The sequence below is a fragment of the Rhipicephalus microplus genome, chromosome 1 (genome assembly GCF_043290135.1).
Source record: "Rhipicephalus microplus isolate Deutch F79 chromosome 1, USDA_Rmic, whole genome shotgun sequence".
Lineage (NCBI taxonomy): Eukaryota > Metazoa > Arthropoda > Arachnida > Ixodida > Ixodidae > Rhipicephalus > Rhipicephalus microplus.
The window spans coordinates 37,937,411-37,961,680 of record NC_134700.1 but is presented as its reverse complement, the minus strand read 5'-3'; the positions used below and the strand labels follow the sequence as shown (position 1 = coordinate 37,961,680).

The following is a 24,270-nucleotide window of genomic DNA, read 5'->3' as shown; positions in this document are numbered from 1 at the left end:
GCACAGTGGCAGCTAAGGAAAGGGCCAGAATATTCTTGCCGATTCCACTCGTCATGGCGTAACTCGGCATTGAATCTCGCTTACATTTGTGAGAAACTTTTTGTTGGTTGAGTTGGTATACGGTCATATGTACTTGAGTTGCACAATAACGCCATTAAAAGAGAGGCGCTCTGTCTCATGTCCTGCCTTGTGATTGTGTTTTCGTATCCCTAAAATAATTACTTTCGTGATGTTTCGATGAATTGTCTGGCTTTCAAGTGGAGAATGCCGTTTGTCGGCAAACTTAAGTTCAATCTTGTAGCACTAGGCCGAAAAAGCATGCCGAATAAGTGGTGATCGCCTCGCTTCCAATTAAGGGGGCTCTGACACACTTATAGTCGCCATGGAAAAGATTCACTTGCAGAGCATTTGTCTCGCGAATTCACCGCCGAAATATTTTCAGGATGCACTCAGTACGAGTGGAATTCTAAAGATTCGGGGCAAGCTGCAATAGCATTCTCTCATTTCTGGTCCTGACGACAGCGCTTAAAGCTAAGCAAGGATAAATGGCACGGGAAAAGAAAAGACGTCAAGCACACCTTGTGACCTTTAGCACTTATTGTCTTTTTTTCAAGTGTGCAGTTTTTCAATGCGCTTGCGCGCGCACTTGTTGACAGTTGGCGGCCTCCCGCAGCGGCCCCAGTAAAAATTGAACACGCCATGCTCCGATCAGCCGACGACTGATATTTGGCCGGTGACTGTAGTGCTTGTACTGTAACGCAGAAACTTTTGGTCTGTATCATCAGTTCTCTACAGAAGAGAAAGAGGTTTTAGCTCACCAAAGATTTATTGAAAATTCAAGGCCACGTTTTGCGTTATAATATTGGGCTAACGTCTCCTCGGGAGCCTCTACTACCGATTGGCAGCCTTTCTTGACCATGCTTACAAAAATGACCCTTTATTTGCATGTAATTTGCAAATGTAGTCGAAGGACGATAGTCTTGCGTGTGGAGAGAGTGAACAAAATATTTATTTCATGTTCTGCACAAGAAAATCGGTAAGTGGTATTCCGGAGGCGATGCATTAGAGTGCCTCGAGCATGCAGCGCAGGCGAACGGGCGCAGCAAATCCCGTCACACGTGAGACATGAGCGCCATCTGGCAGTTTTTTTAGAAAACGAAGCACGCGGCCTATTTCAGAGGTGATAAGGTGCAGAACGCATGACAATGGGTAGGTGCCACTACCGTGTCATCTTAGCAAATTGTTGGAAACACTCGCCTTTTCGTGGAAGCGTTGCATGACCTGCGCAGCGTGATAAACGCTACGGTTCTTAGGAATACTTTTGTATGCCTTTTCTAATAAAAGACGCATATGCAATATGTATACCTGTTGTCATAGTGCCTCCGATATGCGCAATAATTTACTTTTTATTTGACGATCGCACGCGTATGAATGCTGAATCTTGAGCAACATTGTTGGGGAATGCGGATTGGGTCGACCTTTTTGGGTATCGGCTAGTGCTGTTTAAAGTACTCGCTTCGCGTTAAGGGTGGACAAACAGACAGACAGACAGACCAAAATTTTGCGTTGAATGTCCCCAAGAAAGACTATCGTCTTTAAAAGTGTTGGAAGGCACCTTTAACACTGCTATGTGCAAGCTATCCAAGCTGCAATGCAAAGTGCAGGCCATCAGGGCAACGCCCAAGGGTGATGATGTACCATCTGGTGTCACGGAGATAGCGAAAAGGAAATATTGTCACGATGAGTCACGAGTACTGGGTGATTTATTATACCACCGGGTAGCAATCTCTAAGACAATGCGTCAGTCGTGGCTGGCTCTCGAGCAGAGAAGACACACGCGATCTTCTTTTTCCTCCAGATTGAGAGCCGCTCTTGCTGTCAAAGCACTACGTGCTGGTGGCATTATCCCTCCGTCCGAAAAAAAAATTAAGTCCCAAAAAGAGGAAAGAAAAGTACATAGCATCACCGTAATGCTACTACATAGGCACGTGAAAAACAAATCGGAAATTCGGATAAAGTGAAAGTAAAAATTGAAGAGCGTGCCAATATAGGAAACGTCAATGAACGAGAAAGCAAGTTCACACAAATAAACAAAAAACACAAAGAATGCTGTACGTTAAAGGAAAAGTTACGAGCAACGCGCAATAAATGGTTTCATGCGCAACACATGAACGACGTCCGGCCTCATTCGTGTCCTGCTCCGTGCACGGGGTGTTGAGTCCGGAACCACTTCGTAGTTCACGTCACTGACGCGGCGTAACACTTTATATAGGCCAAAGTACCGGCTCAGTAACTTTTCACTAAGACCGCGGCGGCGGACGGGCGTCCGCACCCAAACTCGATCTCCGGGGTTGTAAAACACTTCCCTGTGGCGCGTGTTATAGCGTCGTGCGTCTGCCTGCTGTTGCTGGCCGATGTGCAGTCGCGCGAGTTGCCGGGCTTCCTCAGCACGCTCTGCGAATTCTTCGGCTCAGTTGCCAACTCATCTTCGTCTTGACACGGTAGGATAGAGTCTAGCATGGTCTGCACTTCGCGGCCGTAGAGAAGCCGAAATGGCGTGAATCGCGTGGTCTCTCGCACGGCGGCATTATACGCGAAGGTCACGTAAGATAAGATCCGGTTCCATGTTTTGTGCTGTACGTCGATGTACATTGAGATCATGTCTGCGAGGGTCTTATTCAGTCGCTCGGTAAGTCCGTTGGTCTGCGGGTGGTACGCAGTTGTCCTTCGCTGTCTGGTGTTGCTCAGTTTGAAAACTTCGTCCGTAAGCTGCGCCGTGAATGCCGTTCTCTGTCCGTTATTACACTGAAAGGAGCACGGTGTCGTAACACGATGTGGTGCATGAAAAATTGTGCTACCTCAGAATCTGTGGCTCGTAGGATCGTGCGAGAGGTACTGGGATCGATATCCAGCACCTCCACCAGTTTGTCACGATGAGTCACAAGTAGTGAGGGATTTATTAAACCACTGGGTAGCAATCTCTAGGACGATGCGTCAGTCGTGGCTGGCTCTCGAGCAGAGAAGAAACACGCGATCTTCTTTTTCCTCCAGATTGAGAGCTGCTCTTGCTGTCGACCCACTACGTGCTGGTGGCAATATACTGCCCTGGCGGAATCCATCAATCAGAAGTAGCTCTTCTTCGTTGGCACTGGGTGGAGGTGCTCTTCGAGTAAATCTCAACTGCTTTTTTGACAGGCTCACTAGAAAGCGAGCCACGCCGAAGGACTGGATGCCTTTATCAGAGGCAGATATCGTGCTCCACAGCGGAAGCAGCACACCGGGGGCAGTACTGGGCAGCATTGAAGATACGTGTATCGGAGATTCTACTTGAGGTGCACTTAGGGGTGAAGCTTCTTACGGCGGCACTCGTTCATCCCTCGTAGCTGTTGTAGTAGTGTGTAACAAGTATAACAGTTTGACCACCAAGGTGGTGCCGGTGAGAGATTTCTTCTGTGCATTGTTGAACAACAAAAGATAGTGCTCAATGTACATGCCAATGGCTGCTAAGGGGGAATGATAGACAGGAGAATTCGGCTTTTAGTTAACGTGCACGCTGCGAATTTTTTATTGTTCAACAACGCACAGAAGACAAGAAAGGGTTGCTACGTTATACTCGCTGGGCGTAACCTCTTAGGTTTTATAAAGGTTTAGCGAGCGTTGGGCCGCCGGGCCATGAATACAGTGAACTAGTATAGCCCATGAACTCGAGGAGGTTAAATGTGGGAAGTAGACACGAAGCGCAAGCCGTAAGAAAGTGTGCGCGTGCCTCCTCTCGTTCAGTCCTTGGAATGTCCACTGGATGGCGGTGCTGCTATATGAGGATTATATGATGAAAAGAAGCGAGATGGTGGTACTTGGAGTGTTGAATAGGTGGACGAACGGACACACAGACAGATGCATGGATGGACGCACGGAAGGCTGCACGGACGAATGGACGGATGAATGGACGCAGGAGTGGATGCATGGACAAAAGCAGGAATGGACGCACAGATCAACGTGCGGACGCATGAACGGACGCACGCACGGACTGATGGATGGACGCACGGGTGGCGACACAGACGTACGCATGGATGGGCGGAAGCAAGATGATGATTTGTGGGGTTTAACGTCCCAAAACCACCATTTGATTATGAGAGACGCCGTAGTGGAGGGCTCCGGAAATTTTGACCACCTGGGGTTCTTTAACGTGCACCCAAATCTGAGCACACGGGCGTACAACATTTCCGCCTCCATCGGAAATGCAGCCGCCGCAGCCGGGAATCGACCGGAAGCAAGAACAAATGGACGGACGGATGCTTCGTCCCACTATCCATCATTCACTCCGTGGATATGCTGCCATTGTTTTACATATTTTGCTTGCATCCCGATGGGTCTTGCGAAAGAAGTATCTGTATTAGTATGTCTTGCAAACAAGTATCTGTATTAATATGGCGCATGCACCAGACCACCTTATTCCTGGACAAATGATGACATGCGCTATCATTTGTCCTTTCATCTGTGTATGATCTCCTCGCCCTCTTGAATGTATATATACCTCCATCTGTGCAATAAAATTCGTTGTAAGTGTGCGTTCTGTCTTATCTCTCGGCTCTATCTTCCTTCTGAAAACGTTCTCTGCGTACTAGGAAAGTATATTTCTTTTATATATGCAATACCAACCAGCCCAAGTACCCACTCTCTTGTAGAAAAATTTGCTTAACTGAATTTGAATAAAAGCAACGATAGATTTTACCGCCTTGTAGTTCTGTAAAGGTTTTTTATATGGCGCTTACTTTTGAACCAACATGAATTATCTAAAATTGCTAATATTCCATTTACGGCAAAATGTGTTTGTGTCTACGTTGCAAAGAGCATTTCTTAAGGACCCCTATTTTCTTTGGAAGGGTACTTTGACGAAGTGATTTCTCCAGGTTTAAAGAAAGTAGGAGAAATAAATTGGCCTCGTCTGCGTGCTTCGCTGCAAAGTCGTCGAAAGACGATGGTCTTCTGCTTAGAGACGCTGCGTGGGATATGATTGCCTTGCCAGTAATTTGGGGGCACAGGAGCTTGTACCGATCCCAGGGCCACCGAGAGACGGCAGCATCTTGTTCAATGCCAGTCGTGCGCTTTTTGGTGCGTAGCGTGGTATTTCCAGCGAAGCGTAAAAGAAGCACCCACCTCTCGCGCATAGCGCCGAATTTTCAGCGCACCGTAAGAAACAAGAGGGCTCGCTAGTGTGACGTTAGTACACTAGTGTTCACAAGTATGAATGCAGCCACCAGATCAAGATTGCTGGGTGTTAGAGAAAAGCTTAAACTTCTGCCGGATGGCTATATCGTGTGACAGACAGAGAGACAGACAGACAGACAGACCTAAATTTCTTTGTTCGAGTATCTCCGAAAAGGCTGTCGTCTTTAGGATACAACTAGACTACTCCGTTCGTACGCTATTTTGCTGCAGCGCTTCCAGACGCATGCCTATACAGCGAAAGAATCGGCACGCGGAGCGCGGCGGAATAAGAGGCCGCGACCTATCGGCTCTACAGAATGTCCACATTTCAGACCGCCACACACGGCTCAGAAACATCGTTACTGAAGTGCGACAGATTGACAGTCCATGAGCTGAGAGTGTTACTCGAAGTACGTTTAAAAGGCCGCTGAACTAGAATAACGCATAGGCCCGCGTCAGGCTAGGGCCTCAGTCAGGCACGTATGAAACCTCGGTCTCATTACATCGGTATTATGACGTAAGTCCACTGTTTGCTTTGTAGTTTTGTAGGGCTTAATGTCTCTATGCGATATGTCAGACGCCATGGTTGAGGGGTCCAGGCAACTTAGAACAAATATAATGCATTAGCGTGCGTGGTGATTGCACAGTACAGGACATCTGGCTAACTGAGCCATCGTTGTCCTACATGTCATCTCAAAAAACTCCTAATATGGGTTTCACTATTTAGTGAAGAGGGCTCTTGGGTACCACGTAAGGAAAGGCTTGCCAGATGGTGCTGCTGCAAGGGCAACGGTATTTCAGCTGAATTTTATTTTGCACTTTATTCACGCTGGGTGCATAAGTAGCTTGAAGGGACCCAGTGACCGCAGCACACTTCACAGGGAAGTGACAAGAAGCAGTTCGGTGCAGCGGCGAGCAAACCAAGTGAAACAATTGAATTGCCATATCATAGATACATGTATACAGCGGGTAACGTGTATTCTCAGCATGACACTGCAGGAACAAAAATGAACATAAAATAAATACGTGTTGGTATGAACGTCATAATTATTGAAGTTTTTCGGTCTTTGTTAACGGGACGAAAATATTTCGACGCATTCCAAGCAAGGACGTGCCGTCGAGACGGGTTGGTTTCCTGTCAGCGAAACGTCCAGGGGTCCAGTACCGGTTCGCGCAAAGAAAACGCATGAGCCAAGAAAGGTCATTGTGAGCTCGACTCTATGCAAGGCTTTCGAGGCAAACAAGGAAGCAGCTGGGCCATTTTTGAAGTCACCGAGGATCTTGAAAATCCTAACCAACGTGGTATTTGCCGGTTGGGCTGAAAGCTAAAACCAAACTGGTTGTGGCTACACCTTGCGAGGAGAAGCGGAGCCCCCGATATTCGCAGCTAAGCCGCAGCTTCTAGAAAACAACAAGGAATGAATTGTGCGGTTGAAGGAAAAGAGAAGACACTATCTGCTGCAGCCCTTGCGGGAGCCCGCCTCGACGACGAGGGATTAGCCGACCACTCCTCCTTCCCCCCTTCTCCATAGGATCGGCTTAACATAGTGGCATGTTTTGACAATATGCTGGTGGACCACTACATTGTCCTACCCGAACTCAGTCAGGCAAGTTCGACACGTGTACCGGGAGCTGGTTTTTCAAACCTCACCCAACTGCCAGAAGAGTTCTTGGAAAGTAAGGTCATCTAAGTTCATTGGACGTGCGAGAAATATTGGTTACGTGTGCGAAACGCCGGTGCAGGGCGTTTGTGACCATATTTGGGCATCGTGTAGACTGTGCCCTCTCCACGTGCATTGTGTGGTGTCTTTCCCCGCCTTCATGGGTGGTTCACATAGACCACGGAGCGCCATATTGGCTGAAGCCACGGATAATGCGCTCAGGGTCAGCAACGCGGCGCTATATAAACGGGAGACTTTTGTTTATTTTAAGTTCTACAGTTTTTCAGTTCTCCTGTAGAGTTCTGGACTTCTCGTACTTGATCACGCGATCACCTCCTTTCGAATTCTCAGTTACTAACCATGCAAATCAATTGTTGTCATTTTTACGAGCGCCTCATCCGACTTGTTTGGCGATGGGTCCTAGGACGGGGGCCCGCTACCAAACTGAGACTTGGAGGACCCGGAGTCGCAACAACTGCATGGTAGCAGTGGGATAGAGTCAACTCACGTCACAACCACGGGATGGCAGCGGAAGAATAGCGTCAGCACAGGTAGCAACGACTCGAAGACAGGAGTCATATGCTACGACCCCATCGACTTCGAGAGGTAATTGGACAACAACGGTCAGATGCTCCAAGCTCATCGACTTGAGAGGCAGCCGAACGGCACTTCTGGGATGACACGAGGTCATCGACGGCGAGAGGCAAGCGAAAGGCACTGCTGTGATGCGCGACGCTGCAGGCAGTACTGCGATCCGGGTGAGTGCCAACATTGTCTGTTGAGCTTTACCAGGCATTCACTAATGTGCTAGTAAACGGTAGTAAGGAGAATAGATTTTTTGGTCATTGTGTAACTGGCGTTAGGCAGATTGTAAGATAGCTTGATTAAGCTATAGTCTATGGGTGACGGCAAGGTTAGCAGTGACCGAGCTATTTTAGTCATGAGGTTAAGAAATAGCTTGCGTTAGGCAGATAATTGAGATAGCTCGTTTAAGCTGTAGTCTGTGGGTCACGGCAAAGTTAATGGTGACAGGGCTGTTTTAGTCATTGGGTTAACAGATAACTTGCGTCAGGCAGAGAATTGTGAGGTAGTTTCAGCTTATAGTCTGTTGGGGATGGCAAGGTTAACAGTGACAGAACAGGATTCCGTGTAAGAGCCTAAGGAAGCTTTTGCAGACTAAGTTAACAGGTAAATTGAGACAAGGCAGAAAAGAAGGGCAGTACTTGTTGTCAGGATTAATTAGTTGCAAGATTGCAATCATTCGTGGAACAGAGAATGGTACCGGAAGCAGTCATGAATCTTAAAGCCCTGCGAAAACCCATGGTGCTAGTGATCACAAGGGAGATGAAACTGGATTTGTCGGACTTCCCAACAAAAACAGGACTGATCGAGCGGATCGTCGGGACAGGGCTGGACGATGAGGAACTCTCAGGCTATGTCATGGACATTGAGGAAAGAAAGGCAGAAGCCCAGAGAAAAAAAGAATGCCCAGAGAGAAGAAGCCGAGAGAGAAGTCGAAAGGACACGTATGCACGAGGCTAAAATACGAGCATTAGTCAAAGACATTGAAAGTAGGAAACGTGATGTTCGGGCACAGCATCGGAGGCGCCTTTGGTCGTGTATATGTTGGGTATGTGTGAAGCCCGAAAGGTGCATTGAAGTGGCGAAGACGGTAAAGTTTGAAGTCAACGAGACAGCCGGTCTTTGCAAGGTACCGTCCAAGAAAGGTACGCGTTTCTATCAGTGCGACATGCAAAGTGATCCTTCGGTGGAGAGAAAAGAGCAACAGGTCGTTGTCAGTGAAATGGCGCCTTGACAAGGTACGCGACTCTCCGATGGTGCGAAGTTAGTGAATGTAGAGAGCGGGACGTGGGCTGGTATGCACACTGTAGCAAGTCCTAAAGGTGTTCCAAGTGAGACCGAGGCTGGTTCCAGTCACCCTGGTGGGTCATTAAATAGATTGATAAGCTTCAGACCACGCTCGAGCCTCAGCAAGGGAATGACCTTTCGTGTGTTGAAAGAGAGGTGGATGAAGGTATTCCTAAATGTAGCGAAGACATAACGCTACTGAAAACCGACAGTACTGCTTGCGAGGGCGAGCTACTGTTGAAAGTATTTTGTATAGATAGCGTGGGCAATGTCTCAGAGGGTGAGAAGGTGCATTGTGAGGCTGTCGTAGGTGTACAAACTGGCACAAGTTTGGTGGAAGATCGTTTCGAGCAAAAGTCTAATCGCAGCAGCATGAACAAAGCTTGTTTGGTGTCAGAGACTTGTTTCATGCCGCGGCACGTAAACGATTTGCCGGACGCTAAAAACTTCCCGGAAATCGAGAAAGACGCGAATTTCCAAGAGATCAGATTTGTGGAGGGCCCAGCGTCTGGTTTTGCGAGGAGTAGCACAGATAAATTAGCCGTGCAGAGCAATTAGCGGGGAAATCAAAGGCCAAAGGCTGTAGAAAGAGTGGTGCACAAACACAACTGAACTGTAGGATTGCCGATGACGGAACCAGAGAAGTTTGTAGCAACAAAAGAACAAAAGAAAGGTTGTACGTAAACATCACCGCAAAAAAAGAAAGCGGGGACGTTGGCACCACAAAAGCTGGAGGCAGAGGGCACGCCGCAGCGAAAATGGAAGCGTTGGCCATCGGGCAATTCTACCAACCATCCTTTGCGGAGTACGGTCAGGCGAAATTGGCGAGAGAGGAGTAGCGGTAAGGGACGCACGCCCCTAAGAAGGAAGGTGCGGTAAAAAAAACAGGTTTTTGTCGACAACGATGTCGACAAGTTCCTAAAGAAAGGCTGCTAGTCCTAAACTCAGGGTGGAACGAAACACCAAAGGACCATGTCAAGTCTTTCCCCCGCACTTGTGGAATCTTAGGTGTTACGGAGAAAGTCGGCCAAAATCACGAATGAGGCGAGATAGCAAAGTCTGGCTAGGAGCTCGTGCTCATTGTGGGCTCCGGCGATTGCGAAAGCAGCAGAGAGTACGACCGCCACGTGCAAGGGTAAAAGCGTGAAGGTCAGCTGCAAGCTTTTCACAGAATGCGACCTGCAGAGCTCTGGAAGGTAAAAAAGTTTTAAACCTTTGAAGTAAAGTTTTCTTTTGTAAGTAATGTTTGAGCAGAAAACAGTGACTGGTTTCAAAGGATTCAGAGAAAACACAGATTGTTTTACATTCACAATCAAAGGCGCGTTTAGATGATTTTAGATGGTATGGAGGCGTATGTTCAGTCGCGAATTGTTACAGCGCTCTATAAATGCGAGTTGAGTTGAGCTAGCGCACACAAAGGAACCCAGTGGCTTCTTTATCCGAGATGCTGGCATGATAAAGTAACAATAATCAAACAAGACTATTATGCAAGGTTTAGTTCGGTCACTTTGTTTTTTTTTTGCTTAATTCTCGTGTGATAGTTTAGGCAGAACGTTACGCGTTGACGAAAGTAGAGGTAGTAGCGACATTTCTGACAGTTGTAAGATGCAGCCGAATCTATTGTGAAAAATTTGAGTCTGTCAAGGTGTGTCCTACTAGAGACGTGCAAAAATCAAACAGTAGCATTTTAGCTTGCGTTATATCGGGCGCAGAAAGCTGGCGCAAACACTTGAGCTTTTCTTTATGCGTGAATGGAACTCTCGAGAATTCTTCGTTTTCAGCTTTTCGTTGTTTTGCAAGTGTTCTGTTAAGGTGGTGGAAAAACCTAGTGAAGGCAGCTCAGAAAACTACTTTACTAGACTACCAAGTGTGTTTTATAGAGGTGGATTATTGTCCTCTCTCGGAGCTACTGCCTTTGTTCTCTAAAAATGGCCGCCTGCTGCGTTAAAACCTCGTTGTGCAACAGTACACGTTTGACATACGTTTCAGAAGAGGGATAGTTCTTGCAACGATGAGTGTTTGAGTCACTGTTCCTGACGCAAACGGTATTCTCGAGTGTTCTGCAACATATTCTTTCTGACCTAAACGAAAGCCATTGATCAAATTTCTTTGTTTTGTTGTTTTGAGAGTTCGTTGAACTCGTGTCGAATACAATGAAGGCATCGCTATCCAAGGTTTCAGGTTGGGTGCACTTCCAGTGTTGTTATTCTGTTTCACTCCAACGTAGGAGAAAACTTTAAAATAACAAGTGAATTTTTTTAATTAGTTTTAAAGGGTAAATATGCCTGGCGGGGTTTGACGAAATCGTATGGCGCTCACTAGGTTAGTGGTTGTGTTTTCAAGTGCGTATGTGCTGTCTGTTGAACCACTATAGAGCAGGTGGTCACAAATTCATCAAGGACAGTTTTCACCAGACCGAACGAAGGCGCTGATCTCTCCGAACTGTGGCTGCAAACTTCAACCCATCGAGATATTCACGCGTTGCACGTGAGACTGTTATGACCGTCATCATTATCAAGTCTCTCGTTCTTTGTGAACGGGACGAAAATACTTCGACGCATTCCAAACAAGGATCTCCCGTCAAGACCAGTTGGTTTCCTGTCAGCAAAACGTGAACAATGGGTCCAGGACCGGTTCGCGCAAAGAAAACGCACGAGCCAAGAAAAGCCATGGTGAGCTCGACTCTATCTAAGGCTTTCGAGGCAAACAAAGAAGCAGCTGAGCCATTTTCTAGGTCACCGAGGACGTTGAAACATCCTAACCAGCGTGGTATTTGAAGGTTTGGCTGAAAGCTAAAGCCAAACTGGTTGTGGCTGCACCTTGCGAGGAGAAGGGGAGCCCCAGATATTCGCAGCTAAACCGCAGCTTCTAGCAAACAAGGAGGATTGGAATGTGTGGTTGAAGGAAAAGAACAGACACTAGCTGCTGCAGCCCTTGCGGGAGCCCGCCTCGACGACGAGGGATTAGCCGACCACTCCTCCTTCCCCCCTTCTCCATAGGATCGGCTTAACATAGTGGCATGTTTTGACAATATGCTGGCGCACCACTACATTGTGCTACTCGAACTCAGTCAGACAAGTTAGACACGTGTACCGCGAGCCTTTTTTTCGAACCTCACCCAACTGCCAGAAGAGTTCTTGAAAAGCAAGTTCATCTAAGATCATCAGATGTGTGGGAAATGTTGGTGACATGTGCGAAACGTCGGTGCAGTGCGTTTGTCACCATTTTCGGGCATCGTGTAGACTGCGCCCTCTCCACGTGCACTGTGTGGTGTTTTTCCCCGCCTTCGTGGGTGTTTCAGCTAGACCATGGAGCGCCGTATTGGCTGAAGCCGCGGACAGTGCAATCAGGGTTGGCAATGCAGCGCTATAAAAGCGGAAGACTTTTGTATATTTTAAGTTCCACAGTTCAACAAATCTCCTGCACAGTTCTTGAATAGTCGTACTTGATCACCTCCTTTCGAATTTTCAGTTACTAACCATGCAAATAAATTGTCGTATTTACGAGCGCCTCAAGTGACTTGTTCGGCGATGGGTCCTAGGACGGGGGCCCGCTACCAAATGGAGACCCGTGGGAACTAGAGTCACAAAAAAGTGCATAAAAGCGTCGACAAAGTTGTTACAAGCAGTAAAATACCGGTGTAGCATAACAAAGAACAGATATAATTAAATTACAGAATAATAACACCGTACTAATGTAGTAATACTATACATTTAGAACAATATCAACATTGGCACAACGCAGCAAAAACTCATGTATTCAGTAAAGGCCGTCTGCATTGGCACAAAAAACTGTGTCAGAAATAGCCGCAAAAATAGGCAGCCAAAACACTGTCTAAGGCCCCCCAAATTGTAAATGTTGGCACAATAAACTTTGACAAATTTAGCTTTTCGAAGAAATACATGATTGATTTGTGTATACGACAGAAAGTAAACAGAAATGTTTTAGTGTAAGTATGTACAAAGGCAGCAGTATTATGGCATAGCCATGCATTTTTTCCTCAGGTTTTGCGGAATACTGTCTCTATTTTCTAGCCCTGCATGGTAGGTTTAGTAGCCACCGTCAAGTACACACGCTCCTACGTTGCTTTTTTTTCGGCTTGGCTTAAAGGGGCCAAACAGGAGCGAATAGCCAGAGCGCTTATAAAACAAAAGAATCTTTTCGTCCTGTAATAACTTGGTCTAACTGCATGGGGTCCATTTTCTTTAGTTTGTGAACACCTTAGAGCACCCTTCACCAGGATTGTGAATTTCGAGGGAGCAAGAAAAATACAGGCGTTGGGCGCTCATGATCTTATCTGGCAGGATTTGCAGCAACCCTGAATGAGGTGTTATAAACAACTCGCATTATAAAAAGCCTGTGGTGATGAACACAAGAAAGCTATCCACATTTTTTACTATAATTCTTGCCACAGTTCCCAAATTTTTAATATTGTGTTTGTCAATTCTGCTTTGAAAGACAGGTGCAACCTTAGAGCCAATGCGCTTGTCTTCTTATTCTTTGCTCCAGCCATTGTTAACTAGTGCGTCCCACTTCTATAAGAAGTATGAAAACTGACCTAAATATGAGAACATACAAACGCAATCTATCCCTGTTTTATTTTCAATTCATATTGAGCGAAAGGCAATACTAAGCTGCCTTCATTTCGTTTGTGTTGGTGTACTCGCCATTCTCGCATCTTGCCAGTCCCAGCATTTTCAACACTTGTTGTGTTTTTGGTGCATCGTTCCATAAAGAAATTCCAGTAGTGCGACGCTGTGTATCGTGGTAAAGATACGCTATTCATTCCAGGCTCCAGCCTCTCCAAATATGCGCGCATAGAAGGATAAGAGAAACGAGTACAATACTGAAAACTTTAAATCGACACAACACCATGCACGACCTGGCATGGGTATGTCATGTGAATGTAACCTTGCGTGCTCATGGCGTATTGATGCAACAGCGTCGTGTGATCTTCCTTCCGGCTCCGAGTTGCTTCGATACCGAAGCATTCTTTTAACACGTATCAGAGCGTCCTGTCCTGGGCATGCACAATATAGGAGACGGTACAATGGTACAGGCAGTAAAATATTGACAAGGCCCTCATAGTATTTTTTGCGCAATACTTCAGCCAGATACTCTAATAAAGATATCACTGATAAAAAGTGAAAGATGAAACAACTTCTTTTAAATACCCTTGTATTGGTCCATGCACATTCGATAACGATACCAGAAATTGCGGCAGTACTCTAGATAACCTTAGTTGTATAACCATTCTCAAAAAAGGGTCATCTACCTCACGCACAAAAAGGAAACGATTGACAAGTTCTCTTATGCAAAAATGAACTAATCTGAGCCCGCCAACTTGTACTTTTCTCACGATGTTTGTGCGGCTTGATCTTTCCCAGGTAGAGCTCCGAAAGAAAACTGTAAATGCTCAGTGTACTTTCTGTACATTTATCCTGCTGCAGTACAAAACCTGCAATACGTACCACAGCTTGCTCACAAGAAACAAGTTGCACGTTGTGGTCTATGCGAATATCGAAATACCCCAAAGTTTTCTTTTTTCTACGTCAATGCCTGTGTTTTATTTCAATACGGTTCACTGTCATGATAGGACTCCAGAAGCACTCCTAAATACTTCACTGCTGTTTCTTGCCATTAACTATTTAGAAATCTTCTTGGTGTGACGTTCTATACCCTATACCCCATGCCAGATGCCAAGGCAATTATCGCAGTTCAGCGCACTACAACTCACCTGGCAAAAAGCTGTCATGGCAATTAAAGCATGCGTTATAATCTCATAGTTTGTATAGAAAACTTTAATATCGTCTGCGTATGCAAGGAGGGTTACTGCAGCTTCATCCAATATAAAGCCGCCTATTGCACTGTTATTATTTACGCTTAAACAGAAAGGTTCAATAAAAATAGCAAAAAGCAGGGGCGATCGGGGGCACTCCTGTCTCACTGACCACAGCACAGGCATATGCTCATCCGCAGTTTTATTTATTACCAATCTGGTCGTGTATCCTGTGTAAACCATGCGCACTCTGTCGCTAATCAAACTCCTTACGTTGATGTTCTCAAATAATGAAAGGAGCAAGTCGTGCGGCGTGCAATGAAATGCCTATTCGAGGTCTATTTGAAGCATGGCAACATTGAGATGGATAGCGTCACAACTTTCTAGCATTTATTGTGCTATGTTTGTGTTGCTCATTATTTTTCTTCGCTTTATGCCCCAAGTTCTGTGCGCGCCAACTAGTTTTGTCATAACTGCGTGGAGTCTTCTGGGCAATGCTTTCATCTATATTTTATAGTCAACATCAGTTAGGCTAATTGGTCTATATGCAGTAACTCTTCTTAACTTCGCGGGATCTTCTATTTTAAGTATAAAAACTGTGTGAGCTGACAAGAACGATGGTGGAAGTTGTTTACATATAAAAGCCTCGTTAAATACCTCCTTCAAAATAGGCGCATTTACATCTTTGAACTCCTTGTATACTGCAGCACTCAGGCCATCAGGTTCTGGAGATTTACCATTGTTTAATTTATCAATTGCTTTTTCAACTTCTCACTCTGTTATAGGCAATTACGAAATTTACTTCCACTTGTTATGAAGTCTTGGCAATAATGAAATAAAATCACTATAAAACGATCTGCGTGTACCCTGGTTGGTGTGGATAACTCTTTGTAATATTCGAAAAACGCCCGAACTATGGCTTCTTTTGTATGGTACCTTGTTCCATTATATTTTACTTCTCCTATTTCCCTGTTACAGGCATGTCTCTTCTCAGCCCTAAGTATTCGTTTTGTTGGCATTAGTCCCGCAACCAAGTTTTCTGCTCACATCAATGCTCCGCGATAACGTTCTTGGTTTATCAACTCTAGCATCTGTTTTAGTTCTGTTTATCTGCTTTGAAAATGCACCGGCCTGGGTACTTTCTTCCGCTACTAACTGTTGCAAGTTTTCACGCAAGGGCACTTTAAGTACTCTTTCAGCATGTCTCAAGATACTGCCTCTCTCAAGTGCTTTTCCTTTAATGATCTGTTTAAATAGCACCCACCTGTGCGTGCAGGATTCAAGTGTTCAATTTTGCTAAGTCTTCTATGGCATCTAAAAACTTCGATTGAACTCTTCATCCTTTAATAGCTTTACATTAAATTTGCAGAGGTCCCAAGAGAAATCTTTGTTATTCCTTTTATATTTACCCACTGAGAACGAAGCCAAACAGTGATCAATAAATGTAACAAGTGTAACTCTGTATTCATGGTGCCAAAGAAGTATTTCCGAAGACACGTATACTCTGTCCAGTATAGCATTGCTTGAACGCTGAGAGGGGGTACACGAAACCCCGTTTCCAATGCACAGACATTTACCTACGTCTTCTAGCTGAGCCTTCACCATCATATCGATTAGAACGGTGGTGCTTGCATCACTGTATGGTCTTAACCCATTATTGCCCCTTGTTGCATATCTGCAACACCCAGTTCCGTGCCCTGCCGATTGCAAGGATCCTGATGCACTGGTAAAAGTTGTCCATACTATGCTATTTCGAGGGTTCTTCGTTCCATACAGTACCAGTTTCAGCCGCTTGGGGGCCACATTCGTCGTATCTGCAGTTTGCAAAATGGCAGCATCCACGTCGTCGTCGAGCTCCGCAATCAAGGTACTGTAAATATTTTTTTATAAGCCCACAAGTTAAGCTGCGCTGCTTTTTTCACTGAATGTGTGTTCGAAACACTCTTGACAGTAATCTAGAACCCAACAGTTAGTTTTTTGCTTGCTCTGTTCGAGAAAATATTTTTTGCACGTGGTGTGTTGCACATATGCAACAGTGGGCACTAAATGCCACAATTTTCATTGTTGCAGATATGCAACATTGCTTTTCTGCTTGAAACGCGTCTTACATATCGTGACACGCATTCATGTGGAGTGTGTGAATGGATGTTTGTTTGCTAATTTTGCTGTTTTAACGATTTTTCAGGGACATACTGCAATTTCAACCTCAACATTCTATTCAGTTCCAAAAGAGAGGCCAAAGCGTTTTGTTCATGCAAACCTGCTGGATGTTATCAACCCTAATGAGAGCGATTTTTCCGCTGATGAAAAAAGTGGCGAAAAAGTGTCTGGAGACAGCAGTGATGAAGGAGATGCCATCCAAACTGAGGTAGAAGAAGCTGAGGAAGAGGTTGCTGCCTCGACAGATGCGCCTCCAGTAGATCGGATACTGCAGAACATGAAAAGGCGGTACACATGGGTGAAGAAGGATTTTGATATCGAGGCAGGTAGTTTCGAGAACAACTTTCCGCTGCCACCTGCAGAGCCGCTGAGTGCAGTGGAATACTTTGACATGTTTGTTTCTCGATCCATGCTAAAGGCTGTCGTCGATGAAAGCAATAAGTACTACTTTCAAAAACATGGAGCCACTCTAAACCTCACCGTGAAAGAACTTACATCTGTTCTGGGCATGTTTTTCAGGATGGGACTTGTCAACATGCACAGGGTTCGTGCTTACTGGGAAAATGGAAGTACATATGAATTAGTAGCCCAGGTAATGTCCCGTAACAGATTTGAAAAGATCACAAGCCACCTGCATTTTTCGATAATGAAGCGGCCAATGACAAAGTAAAAGAAGACGAATGCTGGAAAGTGCGCCCATGGCTCAGTTCCTTGCGCAGCAACATGGTTGTCTTGCCCCAAGAAAAAAAATCTGCAGTGGACGAAATCTTGATCCCTTTCTGTGGGCGGTGTTACATTCGTCAGTACATTCCTAATAAACCAAAGAGTAAATGGGGTCTAAAACTTTGGGCACGTTCTGGGGAATCAGGTCTGTGTTATGATTTCGATGTCTACCAGCGCTGCAACAAAGGTTTTTATGGCAGCCAGGGTGGCTACCAGCTTGGGTTGGGAGCTGGTGTCGTGCTCCAGCTGTGTTCCAGCCTACCGAAGCGAGACGACAACCTAGTTGTCGCTGATAACTTCTTCACAGGCCCTCAGCTTGTAGAGGAGCTTTCAAGAATGAGAATTTCCTATATTGGTACGGTTCGTGAAAACAGACTCAGCTGCAGCAAGTTGATGGATGAGAAATCGAAAAGGCGAGGTCGGGACACCTGTGATACTTCAGTCACTTCATGTGACCAAAAGACAATGGTGGCAGTGAAGTGGCATGACAACCGCACTGTTACTCTTCTTTCGAACTGCATTGGTGCTGACCCGCTTACATCAGTCAAAAGGTGGGACAGCAAGGAGAAAAAGCATATTTTTGTCGAATGTCCAGCGATCATTTCTTCCTACAACAGATCAATGGGCGGCGTGGATCTTCTAGACAAAATGTGCTTCTCCTATCGCTTTTCTATCAGGTCTAAACGCTGGTATATGTATTTGTTTTGGCACACGCTCAAAATAGCAGCTGTTAATGCATGGTTCATGCACAAGAGAATTCTCCAAAAGCACAAACTGCCGCCTACACCCTTGAGAGATTTCCTCTCTGAGCTTGCAACGAGTCTGATCTTGCTCAACAAACGACCACCAGGGCGCCCTTCGATTCAGAATGTCACACCATTCAAGAAAGTGTGCCTAAATGTCCCCCGGGATGTCAGAAGAGACAGCAATGAGCACTGGCCCACATGGAATGCAAAACAGAACCGCTGTAAGGCATGCGCAGGAGGGTACACCTAAGTTTCGTGTGCAAAGTGTAAGGTGATGTGTTTCAACAAAGACCGTAACTGTTTTGTTAGTTTTCACCAGTAGGCGCCAAACAGCTATGCTTGTATTGTGCTTTCTTCAAATTGAAAATTCGCCAAAATTATTGGTAGCAATAAAAAGTTTCTTTCACTTGGCTTGGCCTTCATTTTATACACTACTGCCCATTGTTGCACATATGCAACATCCCATTATTAATTTGCAGACTATACCTTCATGTCTTTTATTGAAAATTTGCACTCCTAGTGACTCTAAGGACGTGGCCAAGAAATATTTTGAAGTTTGGAAAAATGTTTCTCATACTGGGAATTAATGGGTTAAACTTGATTTATCTATACTCGAACAAACAAAGTTGAAACCCCCAGCGAAAATAAGTTTACGTTCACATTTCAGATACACATCAAGTTTTTCAGGAACACTCATTTCCATCTTGAATCACAGTGAGTGCGTACACACAGATTACTCTCCATTTTCCACTTAGTAAAGGGAAATCCCATATAATAAAACGAACCTCCTCGCAGGTAGTTATGGACTACACTTTCGCATGAAGGCTCTGCAGTATTAACAAGAGGCACCTACCGCGTGACAAACGCACAAGTCAAACAGTCTCGTCAAAGGCTGCACCATTCGCTCAGCGTGCTCTTCACTATCTACTTTAGTTTCCTCTACAGCGACGATGTCTAGATCTTGTTTTATAATCAGGTGGCAAAGGTGGTTTTGCCACCGCTTGGGAGAAAGCCCACGTACATTTAGCGTCAACAATGTAATCGTCGCCATCGTGATGAGAAAAAGCAGAGCGAACGACGCTCAGCTTAGCAACACGTAACCTACTGTCTGGCCGACGCTCAAGGCATTGTCCCATCGCCATCGCGTGAAAGCAACGACGAACGCGGGCGGCCAGCACCCCGAGACTTTTTGGAACCAGCCGTTCGCCACTGCCCTTGATCTTTCTGGGTCGGATGCTGCTGAGACGCCAGGTCTGCCTGATTCAGGCATCGTTTTACTGACGTAGTTTTGACTGTATCTATGTCCAAAGTAGCACGGGGCTGATGACTGGTTCAAGCTTGTGATGACTACTTCAAGCTTGTGTTGGGTTTCCCTCCGAGTCGAACGTCATTGCAATGAAATGCACATAACCATATTTGCATCTGTGTCTTGCTTAGGTATCTCCAACTCTCTCTCGCTAGTCGCCACTGCATGAAACGCCTCCACCACTGCCTCCGACACCACGGCCTTTCCTGCTTCCTCTTCATACATGAGCAATTCAGTCGGCATTTGTTGCTCGACTTGCTGCAGTAACGTAGGAATGAGTAAAGTTCACCTGCTCACGCCCTAAAGCACGACAACCAGTGCACCTAGGCCCCCTGCAGTCGCGACCAATGTGTCCAGTGTTCCGGCAACACAGGCACAGCGGTGCTCTTCCAGGTATGACCGCCAGTGCTGTGCCGCTCCCGAGACGCATCTGAGGGGTATGCGATCCGTAGTAACGCCATCATTTAGTAATAGTCGAACGAATCTTGTGGTAGACTCAACTCCTTCGAAGTCTTCGTCTCTGCGCTTGTCACTGATGACCTCTTTAGCTTCACCGTATTGCCGGAAGGCACGCCGGGCAGTCGCTGCGTGGACGTCAAAGGCTACACAATGCAACTTGAGACGAACCTCTTGCCTCTCTGGGTCGACGACGAGGCAGGGCCAGTACTTCACGGAGAGTAGGCCAGCGTCCAGAAGTGTCTTCTTGGCCTCATCTGTCTTCATGTTAAGAAGCCAAACGTGCGACTTCTGATACGCTCCTATGCCGCTCATCTGTTTATTGATGCCTAGTAACTTTAGGGGCTTTCGGGAGTCGTTTATGCCTTACGGACGTCCTGCAATGTCGCAGTGAAGAACCAATGCGCGTCTGAGTCCTTCCCCTGAAAGGCAACAATGGCAGCATTGAACGGTAGTCTTTGGGAAGGGGTGTGCACGAGAAACCGCGGCCAGCGTCAGCCGCATTCACAGCTCTTTACGAGCCTGCCATCCTGCGTCCGCACGCGTCGGTGACCAGAAGCAGTATGAGCCATTGTAAGGTACCTCCATGGATGTTCAAACGGCACGCTATTAAATGCGAAGCATTCATTAGTGAACTTTGGCGACTTTGAGAGTATCTATCTATCTATCTATTTATCTATCTATCTATCTAGCCGCCTACGACATTTAGCTTTCCTGGCAAATTTGATGATGGTATCAATACCGAACTTGGTATGGTATAACATGACTGCATGAAGAACATATTTCACTAGTCATAAAATCAAGACATGTATGTCATGAATGTCATGACTTACATTTCATGGTCCTGCAGCTCTTGCGGTGGTTTCGTTCACATGGCATGTTGCAAAACTGGTGTGGTATGGCATGATTGCATGGCGAACTGGTGTGGTATGGCATGATTGCATCGCGAACACAAGCGACAGATTCTAACATAAAAATAATGACCTGCATGTGATGTAACAACATGACTACATGTCACGCTCATGATGCACTCGCGGCCCTTTCGCTTGCATCACATACACCAATTTCGGTATTACAGTACGTGAATGAATGACGAGGGTATGTGACGGGTGCAAACATTTCAATGATGAGATGCGTGTCATGTAACAACATGACTACATGCCACGCTCATGATGCGCATCGTGGGCGTTTTGCTACCTACAGGTACTCGGCTGCTGACCCGCAGGTCGCGGGATCCAATCCCGGCTGCGGCGGCTGCATTTCCAATGGAGGCGGAAATGCTGTAGGCCCATGTGCCCAGATTTGGGTGCACGTTAAAGAACCCCAGGTGGTCGAAAGTTCCGGATCCCTCCACAAGGCGTCTCTCATAATCATATGGTGGTTTCGGGACGTTAAACCGCACATATAAATCAATCATCATGTATCAAGCTTGGTATTACGCGACGCGAATGGACGACATAGGTAAATGACACATCCAAACATGATAATCACGACATGCGTGGCATGTAATAACATGACTACATGCCACACTGATGACGCGTTCGCGGCTGTTTCGGTAGCTTTATATATGCCATATTTGGTATTCGTGACGCCAATGGATGACGAAGGTATTAGACTGGTGAAAACATGATAATCATGAGATGCGTGTCATGTGAGAACATGACTACATACCGCAGTTAGGGCGCCAATACATTTCGACGTGACGTGGTGTGCGCGCTCGCCAGCAATCAGTTTGTCGCGTCACACCGGCGTTGCCACGCCAGGCACCGGTCCTGCCATATACTCGCATGCGTGCGCCGCGCTGTGTTGCTTTGAATGCGCGTTTCAGCGCGTCCGGCGTCCTTCTGTTACGAAAAGAGGGAGATACAGTGTTGTCTGGGTAACGCATCGGCGCGAAATGCAGTATGTCATACTTAGTGCCAGTTGCCGTTCGGCCGCACCAACGGACGCTGGTCGCGCCTCGCGGAAGACTATAAAGTACTCGCGTTTTGCCAACGTAGAGTCACTGTGCCCAGCGTTTGCGGGCGTCAACGCTACATTGAAGTATATTAGGCCCTTCATGATGCGCTTGCAGCCATTTTTCTAGCTCCATATATACCAAACTTGGTGTTACGTGACATCAATGGATGACGAAATATATGTCTTGTGCAAACAAGATCATCCTCACACGCGTGTCATGTAGGAACATGACAAAATACCACGCTCATAGCATGCTCGCATCCGTTTCGCTAGCTCTACATATGCTAAATTTAGTATCACATGACGTGAATAGATGACGAATATAAACGACGCATCGAAACATGATAATCATGACACGGAAGTCATGTACGGCATCATTTACCTCCACCTCGTAACGTTGTGCTGATTTTAAAGTCACATATGCACAACCCTCAATCATGCTTCACATATCATCGCCTACCACTGTAGTGGGATCTGCCAATTGTTTTATACCTACCATTTACCGCTTTTGGCAGGCGTCTTAGGGGGAACTATCCTGTTTTCAGCATGATCAGCAAGATGGCGCAGAGAGCGCGTGGCGGCTCTCATCTCTCAAGCGTACTTTGACCCGCGTAGAGAAAAAGGGGGTGTATGCTCGATCGCGCGCCCTTATCTTGCAGTGGAGAGGTTTGTACGTCTCGTACGTATTCTTGTGTAGTTACCGGGCGCACAACGGTCACTGAAATCGTTCTACATCCTCCGTTTGCAAAAAGGGCGCGCTTTTCAGACACAGTAAAGTATAATAACTGAGACGCTTATTCGAGTTCATCTTTACCTGTGAATACGTTTTGTGCGTCATTTGTGCGTGAGAAACGGGGATCATGTTCCGATCTGCTTGCTGTTCTGCGTGTGACCTTCCATTTTGTTGATATCGCGTTCATGCTTCGTCTTTGCGGCAAAGTTGTATCTTTTTTTATCTACACTGGACTTTCCCCTGATGACACTCCACGGTTTCGTATTCGTTCTTCATTGTCCTGCGAAAGCAGAAGCACTTCCTGTTTCCTACACACGTGAGGAGTCTCTGGGAAGATGCCGAGCAGATGACGCAACACGGGTGACTACTTGTGTAAAGTCTAAGTGGCCTTGCTATTGGCTAAAAGGCCCGGTAGGCCTGATAGTGCTGAAAAAAACCTATGAGATAATGTATAAGCTGCACCCAATGGAATCCTGGAAGCTCAATTTTGACCAGTAATATGAATACCGGTTTGCAAGTGCACTGGAAACCAAATTTAGAGTTAAGTAGTCTTCATATAGACACCAATTTTAAAAGTAACCATTTTTAGGCACTTATAAGAATTTACGCACAAACGTTCAAAATGGGCATTTATAAGCACTATAGTGACACCATACAAGCTGTTCTTAAACTCTAAATGATGGTCATATATCAAAATGGCGCAGGAGGTGTTCAGGAAACAAAAGAGGCATTTGCATATATGCTGGTCTCTCGAAGTAACTACGCTAAAAGAAACGACATAAGTTACACACAGTGCAATAGCAGAAAGTGTCAGAGGATGCGAAATTTTAGGTGAACGTAATTTAAAAACAAGTCTGTTTTTACTAAGCAAATGAATTAATTCATATTTATTTATTATAGATGGCAGATTATATACCCACGACTGGTGAAAATAATGTGTCCTGCAATATGGAACTGACGATGTTTTAGCGTTCGAGTGTTCGCAATAAATACAAGGTTTTAAAGAGAACAGCTGTTTTATGAAACTCCTGAAGGACTCAGAAGCATATCGCTCAGTTTGCAATAAACGGAAAGCATAAAGTTTATTTATTCCAATAAAAATATAATGAGCAAACGCTTTTCTAGTAATAGAGATAGTGTTGAAAATAAAGCAAATGATCTTCTGTATACCTTCAGTACTCTACGTATGTTAGTTATCACACTTGTGCTCCATACTAAGGCGCCCTAACTTAACTGGACATGAAATAAAGCATTGTAAGAATGTAATTTCGCTTTTGTATGCAGAAAGGCATGACATCGTGATGACACACCTGTCACCGTGGACAGCTATTCACATAGGTAATCCATATGCATGTCCCAAGCGAGCTGGCCAAGAACACGCCAAGAATTTTGTGGCTATAGACTATTTCAATTTTTGTTCGACATTCAAAAGCAATTGTAACATTATACTGAAGCTGTTTACTCTTTGAGCAAAAATAATTACCTTAGTTTTCTTTGCATTTATTTTCAGTTGGTTCAGCGGAGACGAGAAAGATAGCTTGCTTAGCGATTTCTTACAATCAAGAATTGTACAAGAGTTCATGTGGCTTTCTGGGTTGAAGTACTTGAGGGCCACGCTTCGTCACTGTGCGACCGCCTGTGAAACCTGAACTGTTTGTGCGGTGTTTTTG

At 45.7% G+C, this 24,270-nt stretch overlaps 2 protein-coding genes across 5 annotated transcripts in view; one reads left to right on the top strand and one right to left on the bottom strand.

The window, feature by feature from the left end:
• Positions 1 to 24,270, bottom strand: part of LOC119177786 (octopamine receptor beta-2R) — a 412,984-nt gene that overhangs the window by 377,238 nt on the left and 11,476 nt on the right. The window lies entirely within an intron of this gene.
• Positions 16,318 to 18,620, top strand: LOC119159639 (piggyBac transposable element-derived protein 2). The gene is made up of 2 exons (XM_037412454.2): positions 16,318 to 16,384; positions 16,703 to 18,620. The coding sequence occupies exons 1-2, from the start codon at positions 16,346 to 16,348 to the stop codon at positions 17,345 to 17,347; spliced, it is 684 nt and encodes a 227-aa protein (XP_037268351.2). The 5' UTR covers positions 16,318 to 16,345; the 3' UTR covers positions 17,348 to 18,620.

Bases quoted from the DNA above. Each gene is read 5' to 3' on its own strand.
- LOC119159639 (XM_037412454.2), top strand. From the start codon at position 16,346: ATGGCAGCATCCACGTCGTCGTCGAGCTCCGCAATCAAG. The intron at 16,385-16,702 runs GTACTGTAAATA...ACGATTTTTCAG, and splicing joins CGTCGAGCTCCGCAATCAAG to GGACATACTGCAATTTCAAC.